This window comes from Nerophis lumbriciformis, linkage group LG03 (genome assembly GCF_033978685.3).
Source record: "Nerophis lumbriciformis linkage group LG03, RoL_Nlum_v2.1, whole genome shotgun sequence".
NCBI lineage: Eukaryota > Metazoa > Chordata > Actinopteri > Syngnathiformes > Syngnathidae > Nerophis > Nerophis lumbriciformis.
The window spans coordinates 38,324,427-38,352,093 of NC_084550.2; the positions used below are offsets into that span (position 1 = coordinate 38,324,427).

The window sequence follows — 27,667 nt, forward strand, 5'->3', positions numbered from 1 at the left end:
TTGTGTTACATTTTACATGCAAAAATCAAATAAAAAAATATATTTCAAAGTAATAATTAACATAAATCAATTGTCAAGTAAGTAACAGAAACAATAAAAAAAAAGATTTTACAAATTGAAATAGAGCACAAATAAAATTAATCAATAAAACATTCAAATAAAACTCAAACATAAATATACAAACAATATAATAATAAAGTAATGAGGTTAGAACAAAATAATTTGAACCCATACATATACAAAAATAGTAGTACATTTACATGAAAATACATTGTTATTCAATACAATACAATGTAAAAATAACCACATGTTCAAATAATAATAACAAAAATAATAAGAAAAAATTATTATTGTTGGAATCAAAATAAGTCATAAAAAAATACTTGCTCAATCAATAAAGCTAAATCTAACTCGAATAAATTATCTGTTCAATCAAATAAAAAATATACAAATTCAAAGAAAACAAATCAATGAAATAAACATTTAAAAAATAATAATTTCACATGCTATATATACATGCATATATATATATATATATATATATATATATATATATATATATATGTATATATATGCACACATATATATCTATATATACATACATATGTACATACATATATACATACACATACATATGCATATATATACATATATATGTACACATACATATGCATATATATATATATATATATTTGCTAATTTAAGAGAATAAACATTCAAATTTTAAAATATCTCAATCATTTATTGTCAAAATGTCAAAAAAAACTTGACTAAAACCACCTGAACTTCAGTGGTCAAATAAAAGGTTGTGTTCTTCAGGACATGATAAATAAATAAAAACCCTCCAGCTGGTCAAAGAGTCCAAGGAGCATCATGAGGGTCTGCAAAAAGAGTCTTCTTGCTTATCTTCTGCTTCTTACACATGTGTGTAGTCCAGTGGAGGAGCACCAGTGGGTGAGGACTGTTTGGACATCAAGAGTTCAGAAGCCAGTGCTGAGGGTATCCGTCTCCGTGGGGGTCTTGCGTGGGCTGGGTAAGCTCTTCAGGTACTCCAAATGGCGGCGGGCCTCGGCTTGGTTTTGCCGGACGTAGTAAACCACGTAGACGATGACCATGAAGAACCACACGAACATGGTGACCAGCATGGCCACGTCGGTGGTCTTCCTCTGCAGGCTGCAGAAGTTCACCCCGGAGTGCAAGAGCTTGACCAGAGGCTGGCCGGCGTGCTCGCCCAGCCACCCGTGCTCCTCCCACCTGCTGGACTCGCCCAGCGCCCGCACCGAGCTCTCGCACACGATCCCGTTCACCGTCTCGGCCTCCAGGTTGAGGGTCTCCATCAGCTCCTGCAGGGTGCAGTCACAGTGCCAGGGGTTGTGGTAAAGGCGCGTCTTGGCCCGCGTGGACCCCAGCTCCTCCCTGCTGGCTTGTCTCAGCTGGTTGTGCGACAGGTCCAGGAGGCGGAGCTCCGGCCCCAGATGCCGCAGGGCGCCCGAGGACAGCGTGTCGATGCGGTTGTGGGACAGGTCCAGGTCTCGCAGGTGGACCAGGTCCACGAAGGCACTCTCGGGGATGCTGCGGATGTTGTTGCGCTCCAGGTGGAGGGAGACTGTGTCGGGCGGGATGCCCTCGGGGATCTCCTGCAGGCCGGCGTCCGAGCAGAGCACGGTGGACGTGTCCCAGGCACAGTGGCAGCTGTCCGGACACGGCGGGGAGGCTTGGCCCCGCAGAGAGGTGCAGCAGAGGAGGATGCACAGCCATGGCAGGAAGTGGCCCACTTGACTTGGTCTTCTGGTGCTGATGTTGCTCCACATGACCCTGAGCACATGGCCGGCCTCACCATAGCCCCCCGACGCCAACACTATGATGTCACCGCCGGTCTGATGGAGACAAGGACACGGGTCAGTGGGTCATGTGACTCAAAAAGAAACAACACTCATTCTTTCATGCATTTTTTCATGCAAATGTCCTCGTTTTCAAGTCTTCTTCTTGTTGCTTTATGACAATAAAGAGTGTCAGGGACATGACATCAAAAACTACAAAATGTGACATTTCTCTCCCCAAGTGTGTTACTCATTAAAGTTACAGTATGGGAAATATATATATATAGTACAGGCCAAAAGTTTGGACACAACTTCTCCTCATTCAATGTGTTTTCTTTATTTTCATGACTATTTACATTGTAGATTGTCACATCAAAACTATGAATGAACACATGTATATGTATACATACCGTATTTTTCGGAGTATAAGTCGCACCGGAGTATAAGTCGCACCTGCCGAAAATGCATAATAAAGAAGGAAAAAAACATATATAAGTCGCACCAAACTATGAAAAAAATTGCGACTTATAGTCCGAAAAATACGGTATATTTGCATACATATATACATACATATATGTATACATATATAAGTATATATGTATATATGTATATATGTATGCATATATATACGTATGTAGGGTGGCTGTTTTGAAGAAACTAGAATATAAAACATGTTTTCAGTTATTTCACCTTTTTTTGTTAAGTACATAACTCCACGTGTGCATTCATAGTTCTGATGTGACAATCTACAATGTAAATAGTCATGAAAATAAATAAAACACATTGAATGAGAAGGTGTGTCCAAACCTTTGGCCTGTACTGTATATACATAATAATAATAATAATAATAACTGGGATTTATATAGCGCTTTTCTAAGTACCCAAAGTCGCTTTACATGTAGAACCCATCAATCATTCACACCTGGTGGTGGTAAGCTACTTTCATAGCCACAGCTGCCCTGGGGTAGACTGACGGAAGCGTGGCTGCAATTTGCGCCAACGGCCCCTCCGACCACCACCAATATCTTCATTCAATTCACCGGTGTGAGTGGCACCGGGGGCAAAGGGTGAAGTGTCCCGCCCAAGGACACAACGGCAGCGATTTTTGGATGGTAAGAGGCGGGGAGCGAACCTGCAACCCTCAGGTTTCTGGCACGGTTGCTCTACCCACTACGCCATGCCGCCCCAAACATACATATACACATAAATATATACATACACACATATATACATAAATATATACATACACACATATGTATACATATATATACTGTATATGTATACATATATACTGTATATGTATACATATATGTATACATATATATGTGTACATATATGTACACATATATATGTATACATATATATGTGTACATATATGTATACATATATATGTGTACATATATGTATACATATATATGTATACATGTATACATATATGTATACATATGTGTGCATGTATATATTTATGTATATATGTATGTATATACAGTACAGGCCAAAGGTTTGGACACAACTTCTCATTCAATGTGTTTTCTTTATTTTCATGACTATTTACATTGTAGATTGTCACATTAAAACTATGAATGCACACATGTGGAGTTATGTACTTAACAAAAAAAAGTGAAATAACTGAAAACGTGTTTTATATTCTAGTTTCTTCAAAACAGCCACCCTTTGCTCTGATTTCTGCTTTGCACACTCTTGGCATTCTCTCCATGAGCTTCAAGAGGTAGTCACCTGAAATGCTTGAAGCTCATGGAGAGAATGCCAAGAGTGTGCAAAGCAGTAATCGGAGCAAAGGGTGGCTGTTTTGAAGAAACTAGAATATAAAACACGTTTTCAGTTATTTCACTTTTTTTTGTTAAGTACATCGGAGCAAAGGGTGGCTATTTTGAAGAAACTAGAATATAATGTAAATAGTCATGAAAACAAAGAAAACGCATTGAGTGAGAAGGTGTGTCCAAACTTTTGGCCTGTACTGTATTTAGAAAGTATATACAAAAAAGATAATCGTACTGGATTAATAAAAGGTTGACACAAAATTAAATGAAAATAAAAATAATCAGCATAACTAAACAAAATAACAATAAAAACATTCTTAATAAAACAAAACATTTACAAATAAATACAACTTAAATACATTTTTAAAGAAAAAAAAATTTGGTACACAAATAATATAAAATATTACTACTAATAAATAAATAAATCCATATATCAATGATAGAAAAAATATACTCCTGTTTCATCAATTAATTACAAATCAAATCAAAACAATAATGAAAAATAAACATTTTTTTAAATAAGTTGTTTTCCAATTCTGTAAGACAAGAATAATACTAAAAAAAACAATGTATACATAAACAAACAACAAAAGGTTCCATTAGGTTTGTATCACTTTTTACATGATGATTAACCATGCAAAAATGTTACTTAAGAAAAAAAGAGTATGTAAGCTTAATGTTGGCAAAAAAGTAGTCGTAAGTTATTAACATCACCAAAGATAACATAACATAACTTGTTAAACTTTGTTCTGTACAAAGCTAAACAAACGATAACAATATTACAAATAAATTGTAGATAAAATGTAAAATAAATACTTTAAAAACAATCACACATATTTTCATTTTTTTAACAATGTTACTTTGAAAAATCACCAAAAATCACACATTAACGCATACATTTAAAAAAATGTGAACGAAAATAAACAATTATCAAATTTAAATAAAAACAAAAATTACCTAATAATAATAGAATCATAGAAATACAATTAAAACCAAGAAACAAGAATTGTTTCAGTAGTACCCAACTTAAGTGTTATGAGATAAGAGCGATATCTTGGCTAATTGTTTGCTTTAAGTTCCATCCATCCATCCATTTTCTACCGCTTATTCCCTTTGGGGTCGCGGGGGGCGCTGGAGCCTATCTCAGCTACAATCGGGCGGAAGGCAGGGTACATCCTGGACAAGTCGCCACCTCATCGCAGGGCTTGCTTTAAGTTAAGTTAAGTTAATGTCATTGTGAACCTGTTGGATAGAACCAAAAACATCTGCTCTAACTCGCTAGTATTAGCTTATATAGCTAGAGATCGACATCATTTTGTTTTCCAAGCATGGGAAAGAAGAAAGTGAGTTTGAAGATTTTCTTTGAATTAAAGAAGGAAATCCTCAAAAAACATGACTTGGCGGGTCGCCAATTTTGTGCAGCAGTTGGAGCGTACCACGCTAGTCTGCACCGTACTGAAGCAGAATAAGTCTGAGGCCAGTCGAGGAAGTTAAAATAACATCTAAACCGCGGACATTTATATATATGAAAATATGGAGAAGCTGCTGATGGTGTGTTTGATGGAGAAGCAGCTGGAAGGACATATCGTAAATTCTGACCATTATTCTATTACTTCATTAAACTACTGTAGTTGTTTGTATTACATTCTAATTTAAGTGACGTGAATTACATTTAGTGAAGTGTGAAGTGAATTATATTTATATAGCGCTTTTCTCTAGTGACTCAAAGCGCTTTACATAGTAAAACCCAATATCTAAGCTACATTTAAACCAGTGTGGGTGGCACTGGGAGCAGGTGGGTAAAGTGTCTTGCCCAAGGACACAACGGCAGAGACTAGTATGGCGGAAGCGGGGATCGAACCTGGAACCCTCAAGTTGCTGGCACGGGTTACCGCCCCCTCTTCCGATATGTATTATTTAACCATACATTTATATAGCGTTTTCCTCTAGAGACTCGAAGCACTTTACATAGTGGAACCCATTATCTACATTTAGTGAAGTGAATTATATTTATATAGCGCTTTTCTCTAGTCACTCAAAGCACTTTACATAGGGAAACCCAATTTTTAAGCTACATTTGAACCAGTGTGGGTGGCACTGGGAGCAGGTGGGTTGCCCAAGGACACAAGGGCAGCGACGGAAGCGGGGATCGAACCTGGAACTCTCAAGTTGCTGGCACGGCCCCCTCTCCCAACCAGCCCCAAACGCGTGTATCAGAAACAGATGCGGAAGCAGATTTTTACGTGTTAATATATATATATATATATATATGTATATATATATATATATATATATATATATATATATATATATTGTAGGTGTTTATTACACTTTGCATTCAGATTTTGCTGTTTTTGATGTGTTTTGCTTTATTATAAAAGATACACAACTATCAAGAGAAGTAAAATATGTTCATATGTTGTTAATATTCAGTGTTTTATTGTTCATATTTAATATTGTAAATCCCACTTTATGTATTTTCATCTACATTTGATTGTAAAAGATGTCTATGGAAGAGCTGGTCTGAGAAGTAAAATAAGTTCATTTGTTGTTAATATTCAGTGTTTTATTGTTCATAGTTGATATTGTAAATCCAACTTTTTTTATATTTATTTACATTTGATTGTAAAAAATACACAACCATGGAGGAGCTGGTCTGAGAAGTAAAAGATGTTCATATGTTGTCAATATTCAGTGTTTTATTGTTCATAGATAATATGGTAAATTTCTTTATTTTCATGTACATTTGATTGTAAAATATGTCTATCAAGGAGCTGGTCTGAGAAGTAAAATATGTTCATATGTTGTTGATATTCAGTGTTTTATTGTTCATAGTTAATATTGTAAATCCCACTTTCTTTATTTTTATGTACATTTAATTGTAAAAGATGTCTATGGAGGAGCTGGTCTGGGAAGTAAAAGATGTTCATATGTTGTTAATATTCAGTCTTTTATGGTTCATAGTTAATATTATAAATTTCTTTATTTGCATGTACATTTGATTGTAAAAGATACACAACTATGGAGGAGTTGGTCTGAGAAGTAAAAGATGTTCATATGTTGTCAATATTCAGTGTTTTATTGTTCATAGTTAATATTGTAAATCCCACTGTCTTTATTTTCATGTACATTTGATTGTAAAAGATGTCTATCAAGATGTTCATATGTTGTTAATATTCAGAGTTTTATGGTTCACAGTTAATATTGTAAATTTCTTTATTTTCATGTACATTTGATTGTAAAAGATGTCTATCAAGGAGCTGGTCTGAGAATTAAAAGATGTTCATATGTTGTTAATATTCAGAGTTTTATGGTTCATAGTTAATATTGTAAATTTCTTTATTTTCATGTACATTTTGAATGTAAAAGATGTCTATCGAGGAGCTGGTCTGAGCAGTAAAATATGTTAATATGTTGTTAATATTCAGTGTTTTATGGTTCATAGTTAATATTGTAAATCTCACTTTCTTTATTTTTATGTACATTTAATTGTAAAAGATGTCTATGGAGGAGCTGGTCTGAGAAGTAAAAGATGTTCATATGTTGTTAATATCCAGTCTTTTATGGTTCATAGTTAATATTGTAAATCCCACTTTCTTTATTTTCATGTACATTTTGGGTGTCCCATTCAGTAAAAAACTGTAAAATTCCATTCCGGGTTTTTTTAGTTGGTCTGTCATAACTTTATTAGAACTCTATGGGACATTGTGACTTTTGGTATTAGTCTAAGACTGGATGTGGCCAATATAAGGCTGCAGCTAACGATTATTTTTCTATCGATTAATCTATAGATTATTTTTTCGATTAATCGGTTAATCTATAGATAATTTTTTCGATTAATCTATAGATTATTTTTCCTTTTACCGATTTTTTTTTTTTATTTAAAATGAAGATGAAAAAATAAATGTAGGCCAGTTTTTTCAAAAGGCATGGCTTTTATTTACAAAAAAAAAAGTATGGCCACTCAGTCAACATTGACAACAACATGACAAAATATTCTGTAACAATGTAAACATTTAACAAAATTAAAAGTATCTTATTTGCTTTTAATGTGCAAATATAAAAGTAAACATCCAGTGCAAATCTTAATATTCTGCAATAGTATAAGCATTTCAAAAGTAAAAGTATTGCTTATTTTGCTTTAAAATGTGCAAAAATAAAGATAAACATCCAATTCAAAAAAGTGCAAAACGGAAATATTCTGTAACAACAGTGTAAACATTTCAACAAAAGTAAAAGTATTGCTTATTTGCTAAAATGTGCAAAAATAAAGATAAACATCCAATACAAAAAAGTGCAAAACGAAATATTCTGTAACAACAGTGTAAACATTTCAACAAAAGTAAAACTTTTGCTTATTTTGCTTAATAACACAACAATGATAGTATGATTAAAGTGAAAGTTAATTGTTCGTTTGTACATAGTATACGTAATTGTTAATGTTGTAAAAGGTATTTGCACAACTAATTAACGTTAGCGTTAAAGAGGAGCGCGTCTTTGTAAACACTGAACAGGCACGCCAAACGCTCCTCTCAGAGCGAAACGGTGCTTTAGTTTATGAATTTACAACGCAGATACAAATGACACATTCATGTTTTTGTGTAATGATGACAACGTATACTCACGCGGACGATTGACTAGTTGATGGTGATGGCAAGAACGCTGCCGTTGTGCTGCTATGATAGGCCATTTCCGCTCGACACAGTGTGCATACAACAACATTATTAGCAGAGGTGGGTAGAGTAGCCAGAAATTGTACTCAAGTAAGAGTACTGTTACTTTAGAGATTTATTACTCAAGTAAAAGTAAGGAGTAGTCACCCAAATATTTACTTGAGTAAAAGTAAAAAGTATGTTGTGAAAAAACTAGTCAAGTACTGAGTAACATACACACACATATCATATATATATATATATATATATATACACACACACACACACACACACACACACACACACACACACACACACACACACACACACACACACACACACATATATATATATATATATACATTGATATATACAGTATATAATTTATATTTATTTATTTTGCCGTTTTTGTTTACATGTTAAAGGTGTTTTAATGAATATACATGCATGTTTAACATATAGATTCCTTTCTTTCATGAAGACAAGAATATAAGTTGGTGTATTACCTGATTCTGATGACTTGCATTGATTGTAATCAGACAGTAGTGCTGGTAACGTCCACGTTTTCAAATGGAGGAGAAAAAAAGTTCCTCCTTTCTGTCTAATACCACATGAAAGTGGTTGTTATTTGGCATCTTATTTGTCCACCTTCCATATTCGTTTTTATACCCTTTACAAGAAATACATTGGCGGCAAACTCCGTAGCTTGCTAGCTTGTTTGCGCTGGCTTTCGGAGACTCTTATTTTGAAAGCGCAGGCGCGATGGAGCGGGACTTTTATTGTGAAGACAGGAACTGTGCAGTCAGTCTTTACGGTTGAAATAAAAAAAGGGTCTTTTTTCCTTCACACTTTTGATTGATTGATTGGAACTTTTATTAGTAGATTGCACAGTACAGTGCATATTCCGTACAATTGACCACTAAATGGTAACACCCGAAGTTAGCTCGGAGCCAGTCAGGTCATGTGACCCCTGGCTCTGTTTGATTGGTCCAACGTCACCAGTGACTGCATCTGATTGGTGGAACGAAGTGAAACGTCACCAGTAAGGCAGGCACTATGAAGGTCTGTCTGACAGACCAAAACAAACAAAGCGTGCATTAACAGATCGATAAAAATTAGTATAGATAAAAGTAGCGTTTCTTCTTAGGCCGTTTATTGAAATACTCCCACACTTTTGACGACTTTTGGCGTGCTTTTTTCCCCTCGCTCGCACCGCTCGCATCGTCTGCTTTGCGCTCCGCCATGACGGTAGTGTGACGTAAATATGCGACGCGTCGACGAACAAAAACGTCCTCGACATATTTACGTAACCGATGACGTCGACTACGTCGACGCGTCGTTTCAGCCCTAGGCCAATATAAGTCTAAGACTAGATCTGACCAATATAAGTCTAAGACTAGATCTGACCAATCTAAGTCTAAGACTAGATGTGAACAATCTAAGTCTAAGACTAGATGTGACCAATCTAAGTCTAAGACTAGATGTGACCAATCTAAGTCTAATACTATATGTGGCCAATATAAGTCTAAGACTAGATCTGACCAATATAAGTCTAAGACTAGATGTGACCAATCTAAGTCTAAAACTTGATGTAACAATCTAAGTCTAAGACTAGATGTGAACAATCTAAGTCTAAGACTCGATGTGAACAATCTAAGTCTAAGACTAGATCTGACCAATCTAAGTCTAAGACTAGATGTAACAATCTAAGTCTAAGACTAGATGTAACAATCTAAGTCTAAGACTAAATTTGACAATCTAAGTCTAAGACTAGATGTGAACAATCTAAGTCTAAGACTAGATCTGACCAATCTAAGTCTAAGACTAGATCTGACCAATCTAAGTCTAAAACTAGATGTAACAATCTAAGTCTAAGACTAGATGTGAACAATCTAAGTCTAAGACTAGATGTGACCAATCTAAGTCTAATACTAGATGTGGCCAATATAAGTCTAAGACTAGATCTGACCAATATAAGTCTAAGACTAGATCTGACCAATCTAAGTCTAAAACTAGATGTAACAATCTAAGTCTAAGACTAGATGTGAACAATCTAAGTCCAAGACTAGATGTGAACAATCTAAGTCTAAGACTAGATCTGACCAATCTAAGTCTAAGACTAGATGTAACAATCTAAGTCTAAGACTAAATTTAACAATCTAAGTCTAAGACTAGATGTGAACAATCTAAGTCTAAGACTAGATCTGACCAATCTAAGTCTAAGACTAGATCTGACCAATCTAAGTCTAAGACTAGATGTAACAATCTAACTCTAAGACTAGATGTAACAATCTAAGTCTAAGACTTGATGTGACCTAAGTCTAAGTCTAGATCTGACCAATCTAAGTCTAAGACTACATCTGACTAATCTAAGTCTAAGACTAGATCTGACCAATCTAAGTCTAAGACTAGATGTAACAATCTAAGTCTAAGACTACATGTAACAATCTAAGTCTAAGACTAGATGTGACCAATCTATGTCTAAGACTAGATGTGACCAATCTAAGTCTAAGACTAGATGTGACCAATTTAAGTCTAAGACTAGATGTGACCAATCTAAGTCTAAGACTGGATGTGGCCAATATAAGTTTAAGACTCGATCTGACCAATATAAGTCTAAGACTAGATCTGACCAATCTAAGTCTAAAACTAGATGTAACAATCTAAGTCTAAGACTAGATATGAACAATCTAAGTCTAAGACTAGATGTGAACAATCTAAGTCTAAGACTAGATGTGAACAATCTAAGTCTAAGACTAGATGCGACCAATCTGGTATTAGTGTTCCTGGACAAAAAATGTACCCAAACACACATAATGTCCAGCTAAATGTGTATATATAATTTATACACACGTACACATTGGCCCCCCAGACACATTTTTTTTTCTGAAAGTGGCCCCCGATTCAAAATATTTGCCAAGTTCTGCGCTAGATGGACAGCCACATAATAATTGAATAGAGCGACTCCCTGCTGTGTAAATAATTAGTCCTCAGCTGTGTGTTGCCTGCAGCTTTTTCTCATGGATACGTCTAATTCATTCATTCATCTCGTACGTCAAATTCACCTCACTGTCTTGCCCTCATGCATACAAGCCGTCATATTTCACGTGTGTGTGTCCTGCACGGAGATGACTAAAGAGGATGGATGTGTAAGTAAGGCCCGCCGCACGCTATTAACGCCCAGAACATCCATCCAGATGGCGTCTGGCAGCGTCAATAAGAGACCCAGCAGGGACAAACAGGCCAGCCTCCTCCTATTTGCCACAAATTCCAAATGAGATTAGAGTGAGATTGAAATGAGATTAAAATATTGGAAGTCAATAAAAGATCTGAACTCATTTGCATGACAACTAGAAAAGAGAAGTAAAACAAAAGATAGAATTCCCTTTTCACTCTTGCTTTTTGCAGTTGAATCAAATAATACAAACAATAACATTCAAAGTTTTACTTAAACTATGAAAAAAATCATATATAAAATATAAAATTCTAAACATGAAAATATAGTACATTTAAACAATCTAGTACAAAATGTGATAACATCTAATATTCTTAATTTTTTTTACTTTGAAGTATGAAAGCTTAAATGTTAATACTTTACAGCTTGGGAAAATGACAATATAAAACAATAGTAACTGTGTAAAATCTGAAATACTACAATGTAAAACAATATATATTTTTTAGGGTTAGTACAAATGATTTAAAAAATAAATAAAACAATAACAGAAATGACTGATACGGTGTTTTATTTCAGGGGAAAATGCAATCCGAATATCAAGTGTAACGTCGGGTATAACAAAAACATGTTACACAAAGTGTGCAATAAAATGTGGTATAAAGTATGTCTATGGATGTTCTCCTTCATCCAGGTCATTGTCATTATAGGACATTCAATCATCACACCTGGACCGTTTGGTTTGTCTTAGAAGACGTTTCACCTCTCATTCAAGTAGGCTTCATCAGTTCATGCTCATAGATTTAGATTGGTCAGATCTAGTCTTAGACTTAGATTGGTCACATCTAGTCTTAGACTTAGATTGGTCAGAACTAGTCTTAGACTTAGATTGTTCACATCTAGTCTTAGACTTAGATTGTTACATCTAGTCTTGGACTTAGATTGTTTCATATAGTCTTAGAATTAGATTGCTACATCTAGTTTTAGACTTAGATTGCTACATCTAGTTTTAGACTTAGATTGATCAGATCTAATCTTAGACTTAGATTGGTCAGATCTAGTCTTAGACTTAGATTGGTCAGATCTAGTCTTAGACTTAGATTGGTCACATCTAGTCTTAGACTTAAATTGTTCACATCTAGTCTTAGACTTAGATTGTTACATCTAGTTTTAGACTTAGATTGGTCAGATCTAATCTTGGACTGAGAGTTGGTCAGATCTAGTCTTAGACTTAGATTGGTCACATCTAGTCTTAGACTTAGATTGTTACATCTAGTCTTAGACTTAGATTGGTCACATCTAGTCTTAGACTTAGATTGGTCACATCTAGTCATAGACTTAGATTGGTGAGATCTAGTCTTAGACTTAAATTGTTCACATCTAGTCTTAGACTTAAATTGTTACATCTAGTCTTGGACTTAGATTAGTCAGATCTAATCTTGGACTGAGTGTTGGTCAGATCTAGTCTTAGACTTAGATTGGTCACATCTAGTCTTAGACTTAGATTGTTACATCTAGTCTTAGACTTAGATTGGTCACATCTAGTCTTAGATTTAGATTGGTCACATCTAGTCTTAGATTGGTCATATCTAGTTTTAGAAATAGATTGGTCACATCTAGTCTTAGACTTAGATTGGTCAGATCTAGTGTTAGACTTACATTGGTCACATCTACTCTTAGACTTAGATTGGTCACATCTAGACTTAGACTGGTCAGATCTAGTCTTAGACTTAGATTGGTCACATCTAGTCTTAGACTTAGATTGTTACATCTAGTTTTAGACTTAAATTGGTCACATCTAGTCTTAGACTTAAATTGGTCACATCTAGTCTTAGACTTAGATTGGTCACATCTAGTCTTAGACTTAGATTGGTCACATCTAGTCTTAGATTTAAATTGGTCAGATCTAGTGTTAGACTTACATTGGTCACACCTACTCTATGACTTAGATTGGTCACATCTAGTCTTAGACTTAGATTGGTCACATCTAGTCTTAGACTTAGATTGGTTAGATCTAGTCTTAGACTTAGATTGGTCAGATCTAGTCTTAGACTTAAATTGGTCAGATCTAGTCCTAGACTTAGATTGGTCACATCTAGTTTTAGACTTAGATTGGTCACATCTAGTCTTAGACTTAGATTGGTAACAACTAGTTTTAGACTTAGATTGGTCACATCTAGTCTTAGACTTAGATTGGTCAGATCTAGTCTTAGACTTAGATTGGTCACATCTAGTCTTAGACTTAGATTGGTCAGATCTAGTCTTAGACTTAGATTGGTCACATCTAGTCTTAGACTTAGATTGTTTCATATAGTCTTAGAATTAGATTGCTACATCTAGTTTTAGACTTAGATTGCTACATCTAGTTTTAGACTTAGATTGATCAGATCTAATCTTAGACTTAGATTGGTCAGATCTAGTCTTAGACTGGTCAGATCTAGTCTTAGACTTAGATTGGTCACATCTAGTCTTAGACTTAAATTGTTCACATCTAGTCTTAGACTTAGATTGTTACATCTAGTTTTAGACTTAGATTGGTCAGATCTAATCTTGGACTGAGAGTTGGTCAGATCTAGTCTTAGACTTAGATTGGTCACATCTAGTCTTAGACTTAGATTGTTACATCTAGTCTTAGACTTAGATTGGTCATATCTAGTCTTAGACTTAGATTGGTCACATCTAGTCATAGACTTAGATTGGTGAGATCTAGTCTTAGACTTAAATTGTTCGCATCTAGTCTTAGACTTAAATTGTTACATCTAGTCTTGGACTTAGATTAGTCAGATCTAATCTTGGACTGAGAGTTGGTCAGATCTAGTCTTGGACTTAGATTGGTCACATCTAGTCTTAGACTTAGTTTGTTACATCTAGTCTTAGACTTAGATTGGTCACATCTAGTCTTAGATTTAGATTGGTCACATCTAGTCTTAGATTGGTCATATCTAGTTTTAGAAATAGATTGGTCACATCTAGTCTTAGACTTAGATTGGTCAGATCTAGTGTTAGACTTACATTGGTCACATCTACTCTTAGACTTAGATTGGTCACATCTAGTCTTAGACTGGTCAGATCTAGTCTTAGACTTAGATTGGTCACATCTAGTCTTAGACTTAGATTGTTACATCTAGGTTTAGACTTAAATTGGTCACATCTAGTCTTAGACTTAAATTGGTCACATCTAGTCTTAGACTTAGATTGGTCACATCTAGTCTTAGACTTAGATTGGTCACATCTAGTCTTAGATTTAAATTGGTCAGATCTAGTGTTAGACTTACATTGGTCACACCTACTGTATGACTTAGATTGGTCACATCTAGTCTTAGACTTAGATTGGTCACATCTAGTCTTAGACTTAGATTGGTTAGATCTAGTCTTAGACTTAGATTGGTCAGATCTAATCTTAGACTTAAATTGGTCAGATCTAGTCCTAGACTTAGATTGGTCACATCTAGTTTTAGACTTAGATTGGTCACATCTAGTCTTAGACTTAGATTGGTAACAACTAGTTTTAGACTTAGATTGGTCACATCTAGTCTTAGACTTAGATTGGTCACATCTAGTCTTAGACTTAGATTGGTTAGATCTAGTCTTAGACTTAGATTGGTCAGATCTAGTCTTAGACTTAAATTGGTCAGATCTAGTCCTAGACTTAGATTGGTCACATCTAGTCTTAGACTTAAATTGGTCAGATCTAGTCTTAGATTTAGATTGGTCACATCTAGTCCGTTACGGAGTGGTTGCATGGTAATGCGCAGATCGTTTCCCCAAGACGCAGACGGAACTCCAGAGGCAGCGTGCAGGTAGGTGGATGATTTATTTTCCATGACTCAGACAGGAAATACAAATCAACAGAACATCGTGCCAATAGCATGGGAAGCTATGGCGAACCTAAGTACAAGAACAGGAATCAAAAAGATATCCAATGTTGCATGAGCAAGCAAAACAGCCAGACTGAGTGTGGCGAAAAGCAGGAATAAATAGCTCTCTGAAGCAGGTGAGCGTCCCGAACACTAATCAGAGGCAGGTGGAAATAATCAGGACCCATAGCAACTAAGAAACACAAACCCAGGGGTGCTGAAAACAGAACTAAGGGAGTCTTAAACTAAAATAAAACCCGATCCGGGCAACGGATCATGACATAGTCTTAGACATAGGAGGCTAAATTGCAGAGTCTTTTAGGAATGGCTGAAAGGACAGTGTTGTATGTGAGAGATTGGTGGTCTTCTCTGTTCAGGGATGGTTTTTCAACCTTGACATAGATAGCTTCCCTAATCCCCCTTTCGTACCATCCATCCTACCTGTCCAGAATCTGTACATTCTGTTGTCAAAGGAGTACTGTTTCTCCCTGAGGTGCAGGTAGACAGCTGAGTCTTGGCCTGGTCTATGCTGGGCCATACGTCGGCTTAGTGGTTGTATTGTTTGTCCAATACAAACAATATAAAGTATGAAAAAGTAAACAATATAAAGTATGAAAAAGTCCAATTTCCGAGCAAAGAGAAATAGAAATAAAAACAACATAATTTTAAAATAGAAAACTAATTATGAAACAATTTAATTTAAAACACAAAAATAATATAGTATATAGTTAGAAATAATAGAAAATTGAAAAGTGCTACTTTACAAAAATAGTGAAATTAGAATAATTAAATACATATGAATTAAGAAAAATAATAAGGTGAATTAAAAAAGATTTACTATAGAAAATAATACATACCACATTCAGCAAATATAGAGAATACTGTTTTCTGTTTTGCAATAAATACAAATATTTTCAAAATAAAAATAATTAAAAATACAAATATTATATTAAAGCATGAGAGAGAAATAAAATAAACGACTCAAAATGCATAAAGGAAGAAGAAAAGTTGCTGATGTTGTCAACCCTGTAATTTCCAATATGGAATTACTACCACATACTCAAACATCCATACTCCTACATCTACACTCCAACATCCATACTCCGACATCCATACTCCAACATCCATACTCCAACATCCATACTCCAACATCCATACTCTAACAGCCAAACTCCAACATCTATACTCTAACAGCCATACTCCAACATCTATACTCTAACAGCCATATTCCAACATCTATACTCCAACATCCACACTCCAACATCCATACTCCTACATCCATACTCCTATATCCATAATCCTACATCCATACTCCTACATCTATACTCCTACATCCATACTCCTACATCCATACTCCTACATCTATACTCCTACATCTATACTCCAACATCCACACTCCTACATCCACACTCCTACATCCATACTCCTACATCCATACTCCTACATCTATACTCCTACATCTATACTCCAACATCTACACTCCAACATCCACACTCCTACATCCATACTCCTACATTTATACTCCTACATCTATACTCCAACATCTAAACTCCAACATCCACACTCCTACATCCACACTCCTACATCCACACTCCAACATCCATACTCCAACATACACACTCCAACATCCACACTCCTACATCTATACTCCTACATCTATACTCCAACATCCATACTCCAACATCCACACTCCTACATCTATACTCCAACATCCACACTCCTACATCCACACTCCTACATCCATACTCCTACATCTATACTCCAACATCTACACTCCAACGTCCACACTCCTACATCCACACTCCTACATCCACACTCCAACATCCATACTCCAACATACACACTCCAACATCCACACTCCTGCATCTATACTCCTACATCTATACTCCAACATCCATACTCCAACATCCACACTCCTACATCTATACTCCAACATCCACACTCCTACATCCACACTCCAACATCCATACTCCTACATCCATACTCCTACATCCATAATCCTACATCCATACTCCTACATCTATACTCCTACATCCATACTCCTATATCCATACTCCTACGTCCATACTCCTACATCTATACTCCTACATCTATACTCCAACATCTACACTCCTACATCCACACTCCTACATCCACACTCCAACATCCATACTCCAACATACACACTCCAACATCCACACTCCTACATCTATACTCCTACATCTATACTCCAACATCCATACTCCTACAACTATACTCCTACATCTATACTCCTACATCTATACTCCAACATCCAAACTCCAACATCCACACTCCTACATCTATACTCCAACATCTATACTCCAACATCCACACTCCTACATCCACACTCCTACATCCATACTCCTACATCTATACTCCAACATCTACACTCCAACATCCACACTCCAACATCCACACTCCTACATCCACACTCCAACATCCATACTCCAACATACACACTCCAACATCCACACTCCTACATCTATACTCCTACATCTATACTCCAACATCCATACTCCAACATCCATACTCCTACAACTATACTCCTACATCTATACTCCTACATCTATACTCCAACATCCAAACTCCAACATCCACACTCCTACATCTATACTCCAACATTCACACTCCTACATCCACACTCCAACATCCATACTCCTACATCCATACTCCTACATCCACACTCCAACATCCACACTCCTACATCTATACTCCTACATCTATACTCCTACATCTATACTCCAACATCCATACTCCTACATCTATACTCCAACATCTATACTCCAACATCCACACTCCTACATCTATACTCCTACATCCATACTCCTACATCCATACTCCTACATCTATACTTTTACATCTATACTCCTACATCCATACTCCAACATCTACACTCCAACATCCACACTCCTACATCCATACTCCAACATCCATACTCCAACATCCACACTCCTACATCTATACTCCTACATCTATACTCCAACATCCATACTCCAACATCCATACTCCTACATCTATACTCCTACATCTATACTCCTACATCTATACTCCAACATCCACACTCCAACATCCACACTCCTACATCTATACTCCAACATCCATACTCCAACATCCACACTCCTACATCTATACTCCAACATCCACACTCCTACATCCACACTCCTACATCCATACTCCTACATCTATACTCCAACATCTACACTCCAACGTCCACACTCCTACATCCACACTCCTACATCCACACTCCAACATCCATACTCCAACATACACACTCCAACATCCACACTCCTGCATCTATACTCCTACATCTATACTCCAACATCCATACTCCAACATCCACACTCCTACATCTATACTCCAACATCCACACTCCTACATCCACACTCCAACATCCATACTCCTACATCCATACTCCTACATCCATAATCCTACATCCATACTCCTACATCTATACTCCTACATCCATACTCCTATATCCATACTCCTACGTCCATACTCCTACATCTATACTCCTACATCTATACTCCAACATCTACACTCCTACATCCACACTCCTACATCCACACTCCAACATCCATACTCCAACATACACACTCCAACATCCACACTCCTACATCTATACTCCTACATCTATACTCCAACATCCATACTCCTACAACTATACTCCTACATCTATACTCCTACATCTATACTCCAACATCCAAACTCCAACATCCACACTCCTACATCTATACTCCAACATCTATACTCCAACATCCACACTCCTACATCCACACTCCTACATCCATACTCCTACATCTATACTCCAACATCTACACTCCAACATCCACACTCCAACATCCACACTCCTACATCCACACTCCAACATCCATACTCCAACATACACACTCCAACATCCACACTCCTACATCTATACTCCTACATCTATACTCCAACATCCATACTCCAACATCCATACTCCTACAACTATACTCCTACATCTATACTCCTACATCTATACTCCAACATCCAAACTCCAACATCCACACTCCTACATCTATACTCCAACATTCACACTCCTACATCCACACTCCAACATCCATACTCCTACATCCATACTCCTACATCCACACTCCAACATCCACACTCCTACATCTATACTCCTACATCTATACTCCTACATCTATACTCCAACATCCATACTCCTACATCTATACTCCAACATCTATACTCCAACATCCACACTCCTACATCTATACTCCTACATCCATACTCCTACATCCATACTCCTACATCTATACTTTTACATCTATACTCCTACATCCATACTCCAACATCTACACTCCAACATCCACACTCCTACATCCATACTCCAACATCCATACTCCAACATCCACACTCCTACATCTATACTCCTACATCTATACTCCAACATCCATACTCCAACATCCATACTCCTACATCTATACTCCTACATCTATACTCCTACATCTATACTCCAACATCCACACTCCAACATCCACACTCCTACATCTATACTCCAACATCCATACTCCAACATCCATACTCCTACATCTATACTCCTACATCTATACTCCAACATCCACACTCCAGCATCCATACTCATGCATCCCTACTCCTCCATCCCATACTCCTACATCCCATACTCCTACATCCATACTCCTACATCCATACTCCTACATCTATACTCCAACATCCACACTCCAACATCTATACTCCAACATCTATACTCCAACATCTATACTCCAACATCCACACTCCAACATCCACACTCCAACATATATACTCCTACATCCATACTCCTACATCTATACTCCGACGTCCATACTCCGACTTCCATACTCTGACTTCCATACTCCGACTTCCATACTCCAACATCTATACTCCAACATCCACACTCCAACATCCACACTCCAACATATATACTCCAACATCCACACTCCAACATCCACACTCCAACATATATACTCCTACATCCACACTCCTACATCCATACTCCTACATCCATACTACAACATACACACTCCAACATCCACACTCCTACATCTATACTCCTACATCTATACTCCAACATCCATACTCCTACAACTATACTCCTACATCTATACTCCTACATCTATACTCCAACATCCAAACTCCAACATCCACACTCCTACATCTATACTCCAACATCTATACTCCAACATCCACACTCCTACATCTATACTCCAACATCCATACTCCAACATCCACACTCCTACATTTATACTCCTACATCTATACTCCAACATCCATACTCCAACATCCATACTCCTACATCTATACTCCAACATCCACACTCCAACATCCACAGTCCTACATCTATACTCCAACATCCATACTCCAACATCCACACTCCTACATCCATACTCCAACATCCATACTCCAACATCCATACTCCAACATCCATACTCCTACATCCCATACTCCTACATCCATACTCCTACATTCATACTCCAACATCCACACTCCAACATCTATATTCCAACATCTATACTCCAACATCCACACTACAACATTTACAGGTAAAAGCCAGTAAATTAGAATATTTTGAAAAACTTGATTTATTTCAGTAATTGCATTCAAAAGGTGTAACTTGTACATTATATTTATTCATTGCACACAGACTGATGCATTCAAATGTTTATTTCATTTAATTTTGATGATTTGAAGTGGCAACAAATGAAAATCCAAAATTCCGTGTGTCACAAAATTAGAATATTACTTAAGGCTAATACAAAAAAGGGATTTTTAGAAATGTTGGCCAACTGAAAAGTATGAAAATGAAAAATATGAGCATGTACAATACTCAATACTTGGTTGGAGCTCCTTTTGCCTCAATTACTGCGTTAATGCGGCGTGGCATGGAGTCGATGAGTTTCTGGCACTGCTCAGGTGTTATGAGAGCCCAGGTTGCTCTGATAGTGGCCTTCAACTCTTCTGCGTTTTTGGGTCTGGCATTCTGCATCTTCCTTTTCACAATACCCCACAGATTTTCTATGGGGCTAAGGTCAGGGGAGTTGGCGGGCCAATTTAGAACAGAAATACCATGGTCCGTAAACCAGGCACGGGTAGATTTTGCGCTGTGTGCAGGTGCCAAGTCCTGTTGGAACTTGAAATCTCCATCTCCATAGAGCAGGTCAGCAGCAGGAAGCATGAAGTGCTCTAAAACTTGCTGGTAGACGGCTGCGTTGACCCTGGATCTCAGGAAACAGAGTGGACCGACACTAGCAGATGACATGGCACCCCAAACCATCACCCAACCATGCAAATTTTGCATTTCCTTTGGAAATCGAGGTCCCAGAGTCTGGAGGAAGACAGGAGAGGCACAGGATCCACGTTGCCTGAAGTCTAGTGTAAAGTTTCCACCATCAGTGATGGTTTGGGGTGCCATGTCATCTGCTGGTGTCGGTCCACTCTGTTTCCTGAGATCCAGGGTCAACGCAGCCGTCTACCAGCAAGTTTTAGAGCACTTCATGCTTCCTGCTGCTGACCTGCTCTATGAAGATGGAGATTTCAAGTTCCAACAGGACTTGGCGCCTGCACACAGCGCAAAATCTACCCGTGCCTGGTTTACGGACCATGGTATTTCTGTTCTAAATTGGCCCGCCAACTCCCCTGACCTTAGCCCCATAGAAAATCTGTGGGGTATTGTGAAAAGGAAGATGCAGAATGCCAGACCCAAAAACGCAGAAGAGTTGAAGGCCACTATCAGAGCAACCTGGGCTCTCATAACACCTGAGCAGTGCCAGAAACTCATCGACTCCATGCCACGCCGCATTAACGCAGTAATTGAGGCAAAAGGAGCTCCAACCAAGTATTGTACATGCTCATATTTTTCATTTTCATACTTTTCAGTTGGCCAACATTTCTAAAAATCCCTTTTTTGTATTAGCCTTAAGTAATATTCTAATTTTGTGACACACGGAATTTTGGATTTTCATTTGTTGCCACTTCAAATCATCAAAATTAAATGAAATAAACATTTGAATGCATCAGTCTGTGTGCAATGAATAAATATAATGTACAAGTTACACCTTTTGAATGCAATTACTGAAATAAATCAAGTTTTTCAAAATATTCTAATTTACTGGCTTTAATCTGTATACTCCTACATCCATACTCCTACATCTATACTCCGACTTCCATACTCCGACTTCCATACTCCGACTTCCATACTCCAACATCCATACTCCAACATCCACACTCCAACATCCATACTCCAACATATACACTCCGACAACCACACTCCGACAACCACACTCCGACAACCACACTCCGACATCTACACTCCGACATCTACACTCCGACATCTACACTCCGACATCCATACTCCGACTTCCATACTCCGACTTCCATACTCCGACTTCCATACTCCGACATCTACACTCCGACATCTACACTCCGACATCTACACTCCGGCATCTACACTCCGGCATCTACACTCCGGCATCTACACTCCGACATCTAAACTCCGGCATCTACACTCCGGCATCTACACTCCAGCATCTACACTCCAGCATCTACACTCCGACATCCACACTCCGACATCCACACTCCGACATCCACACTTCGACATCCATACTCCGACATCCATACTCCGACTTCCATACTCCGACTTCCATACTCCGACTTCCATACTCCGACATCTACACTCCGACAACTACACTCCGACATTTACACTCCGGCATCTACACTCCGGCATCTACACTCCGACATCTACACTCCGACATCCATACTCCAACATCCATACTCCAACATCTATACTCCAACATGGAGTATAAACCAGTGTTTCTTACATGATGCCTTGCGCTCTATTTATCCAACGTTATCTTTAGCGCCGCCCTATTGGCTCCCTGGAGCATGTTTTAAAAAGGATTGTAAATGGATAAAGAGGGGGGAAAATATTTTTTTAGTTTTAGTATGTTTTTTGTTTGAGGACAAACACGACACAAACCTTCCCAATTTTTAGAACTGTTTAATATGTTTGTGTGTATGCTTCACTGGTGACACTATTTGGTGTTTTGGTAGTTTTGTCCTACTAATTTCAGCGGTTCTTGAACTCACCATAGTGTGGACTGTGACGCAACAGTTTGTTTACATGTAAAATCTTCCACTCCTTCTTGGTCTCATTTTGTCCAACAAAAGTTTTATGCTGTGTATGCCTCATTTGTAGGTACTGTATATTTGAGCTCATTTAATATTTTTTACTTTTATCCTCTGTGTATATAATTTAGTTTTGCATGTCTCATGACACATTATCTTTATGTAATATTGGCTGCATTTCAGATAGTTGTTTGTGTGCTATGTTGTTCCAGACCACAGCAAACACACTTCTCGACCAACATCAGTGTGTGACCTCACCAATGCGCTTTTGGAAGAATGGTGGAAAATTCCTATAAACACACTCGGCAACCTTGTGGACAGCCTTCCCAGAAGAGTTGAAGCTGTAATAGCTGCAAAAGGTGGACCCACATCATATTGAACCCTATGGGTTAGGAATGGGATGGCACTTCAAGTTCATATGTGAGTCAAGGCAGGCGGCCAAATACTTTTGGCAATATCGTCTGCCTCAGAGTATTTTGGTACTTGATACATGCTAATTGTTAGCATGCTTAAGTTTCATGCTTCGTAACTTCAAAAATATTCTATATTGTCAATTTTTGCTCACTTTTCTAGCTCATTTTGTGATTTTATTGACTGACGTTATCAGGCTAGCATGTTGACTGTTAGCAATTCAGTTTGGCTTCATTTAGCATTCACACATTTTTTATTTTTTTTTACCGAAAATGCTTTTGAGGAACAAAATGGCCCCTAGGCTGCATTTTGGACACCCCTGGTTTATGCAGTGACGAAAGAGAAAACATGATCTATGGCCCCCGAGATTATATTTGATTAGCATTATTACCGGCCCGCAGGCCACAGCCGCCTGCTGCTGTTTTGCACGCACCAACACTCCCATCAGTGTTGGCGCTAGGAATTTTCAAAATGGGGTCCCCATCAAGTCATAAAAATGGGGTCCCACAGTAAATATTTGGGGTCCCACTTTTTTGTAAGCGTTTTGAAAACAAAAAAAAAATGTATGCATTGTCCTGTTATATCTCACATTCTATATTGTGTTTTGGAAAAAGGTTGCCATAAACGTTACTTAATTCATAAAAAAAATACTAAAAAAGAAAATTTGTAAAATGTTGTAAATGTATTCAGTTATAAACATTCATTCTCTTTCTTCTTTCCTTCATGACGGTATTTGTTTTCTATATTTTTCCTGTGATATTTTCAGAATGTGTTTGTTCTATTTTTGGCCAAAGTAAAACATTATTTTTTATTTTTTATGCCATGATTTTAATAGTCTGTGTACACAGATTTTCCTCCATGCGGCCCATGAGATAAAATGACTTTGACACCCCTGGTGTAAATTAGATGAAATTAGATGAAGCAATTTCTGTTGAGATGACGTGTGAATGCTCCGATGCTGAAGCTGAACTGAAATGCTGATGGTTTGAAGGTTGAATTAAACTGTTGAAATTGTGGAATTCTGAAAGAGTGTCCATTCCTTTAAATGGGAATTTCATGGAAATTTAGGAATTTCGGGTAAAACTTGGTAATAAAATATATATATAGATGCTATCACAATTGGCCTGGATGAGATGAATGGGTTGATGTTGGAATTTTTGGAATCAATGGAGAAATGTTAAGGTCGTGACACTTTCAATTGGTATTCCGGAATCCTTGGAATTTCGAGAAAACCAGGATTTTTTCGGAAAATTGCAAAAGGTGACTTTGATGTCGGAACTAAATGGTACGTTTGGATGGTAGAATGGTTGAAAAATGTGGAAGGAAAGCAGGAAAAAAAGGTCGGAATAGGGCTTTTAAAAACAAAGAATTCTCGGAATGTTTTTGAATGTTGAAAATGTGCAGATTGAATTTCCAGGATGAGTGGAATGTGTTGAAAGTGGAATGGTTTGAATCGGCTGAAAAATGTGGAAATTGCGGAAGGTCGAAATTCATTTTCCATGGGAACATTTTCACGGAAATCTGGGAAATCAGGGAATTTTGTGAAAATTGTTGAAGAAGCCCCAACCATTCCGGAATGGGCGGAACATATTTGAAGTTGGAACGGTGTAGATCGGATGAACATGCAGGGGTGAAGTTATGCAGAGGCTAAAAAGAATAGGAATAACAATAAAGAAGGGATGAAAAATGGTGTAAAATAACATATGTATTATATATAGAATAACATGTGTATTATATATACAATAACATATGTACTATATATAGAATAACATATGTATTATATATACAATAACATATGTATTATATATAGAATAACATATGTATTATATATAGAATAGCATATGTATTATATATAGAAAAACATATGTATTATATATAGAATAACATGTGTATTATATATACAATAACATATGTACTATATATAGAATAACATATGTATTATATATAGAATAACATGTGCATTATATATAGAATAACATGCGTATTATATATACAATAACATTTGTACTATATATAGAATAACATATGTATTATATATAGAATAACATATGTATTAAGAATAACATATGTATTATATATAGAATAACATGTGTATTATATATAGAATAACATATGTATTATATGTGAAATAATATATGTATTATATATAGAATAACATATGTATTATATGTAGAACAACATATGTATTATATAAAGAATAACATATGTATTTTATGCGGAATAATATATGTATTATATATAGAATAACATATGTATTTTATGCGGAATAATATATGTATTATATATAGAATAACATATGTATTATATATAGAATAACATATTATATAGAACAACATATGTATTATATGTAGGATAACATGTGTATTATATATAGAAAAACATGTGTATTATAAATAGAATAACATATGTATTATATATAGAATAACATTTGTAATATATATGGAATAACATTTGTATTATATATGGAATAACATACGTATTATATATAGAATAACATATGTATTATATGTAGAATATCATATGTATCATATATAGAATAGCATGTGTATTATATATAGAATAACATATGTATTATATATAGAATAACACATGTATTCTATATAGAATAACAAATGTATTATATATAGAATAACATATGCATTATATATAGAATAGCATATGTATTATATGTAGAATAACATATGTATTATATATAGAATAACATATGTATTATATGTACAATAACATATGTATTATATGTAGAATAACATGTGTATTATATATAGAATAACATGTGTATTATATATATAATAACATGTGTATTATATATATATAATAACATATGTATTATATATAGAATAACATTTGTATTATATATGGAACAACATACATATTATATATGGAATAATATATGTATTATATATAGAATAACATATGTATTATATGTAGAATAACATGTGTATTATATATAGAATAGCGTATGTATTATATTTAGAATAACATATGTATTCTATATAGAATAACATATGTACTATATGTAGAATAACATATGTATTATATATAGAATAACATATGTATTATATATAGAATAACATATGTATTATATAAAGAATAACATTTGTATTATATAAAGAATAACATATGTGTGCATTCACACAACAAGAAAATAGATAATACATACATATAAATTAATACAAAATAATAATTGAGTAAATAAATAATACAGCAATAAAATAGATCTTTGAAATGATTACATAATAAATAAATGAGTGAAAAAATAATAGATCAATAAAATGTGTAAATGAATACATGTGAATAGAAATAATTTTTAGGTAGAGTTTGAATTAAAATTGACAAATAATAAATACAAATGATTTCCTCATTGTGTGAAAAAAGGCTCAATGGAGCATTGTTGAAAAATACACACCTGAAGGAGAGAAATGTTTGTATCTCATCTTTGGAATGAAACAGTGAGGTTTCAAATCCACTTTTTGGGTGTGGAAAAGGAAGCGAAAGAAAAACTTACATGTGAACGATTCCTTTCAGATCCCTTTGCAGCTTCTCAACATCTTCTTCTGAGCGGCTGACGGACTGTGGCGTGTCTGTGGCCGGCAGGAAAACATGTTATTGTCTTCTCCTCTGCTCTGCTGTGTCGGCTGGAGGACTTCATCAGTGATGGAGGAGAGAGAGAGAGAGGGAGCTTTAATAAAGAATAGTGGGCGTGGCTTTCTCTCTCTGTCCCTCTCTCTCTCGCTCTCTTTCTCTCTCTTTCCACCAAGGTGCATGTTACTTGGCTCATGTTTACCTGCACGTGACCTCCCACTTCCTGCTGTCTTCTCACGGGTGTCATCCACCGTCATGGCTTCCTGAC

At 36.2% G+C, this 27,667-nt stretch overlaps 1 protein-coding gene across 2 annotated transcripts; it reads right to left on the reverse strand.

The window, feature by feature from the left end:
• Positions 1-700: 700 nt before the first annotated feature.
• On the reverse strand, positions 701-27,667 carry LOC133584437 (leucine-rich repeat-containing protein 3-like). Of its 2 annotated transcripts, XM_061937723.1 has the most exons (3): positions 27,602-27,667; positions 27,323-27,398; positions 701-1,877 (listed from the first exon to the last, which is right to left on the reverse strand). In XM_061937723.1, exon 3 carries the CDS (start codon positions 1,809-1,811, stop codon positions 981-983), a length of 831 nt encoding a protein of 276 aa, XP_061793707.1. In that variant the 5' UTR covers positions 1,812-1,877; positions 27,323-27,398; positions 27,602-27,667; the 3' UTR covers positions 701-980. The 2 variants fall into 2 exon arrangements, with proteins under 2 accessions (XP_061793707.1, XP_072768933.1); XM_072912832.1 differs by lacking the exon at positions 27,602-27,667 and having other exon boundaries at positions 27,323-27,462.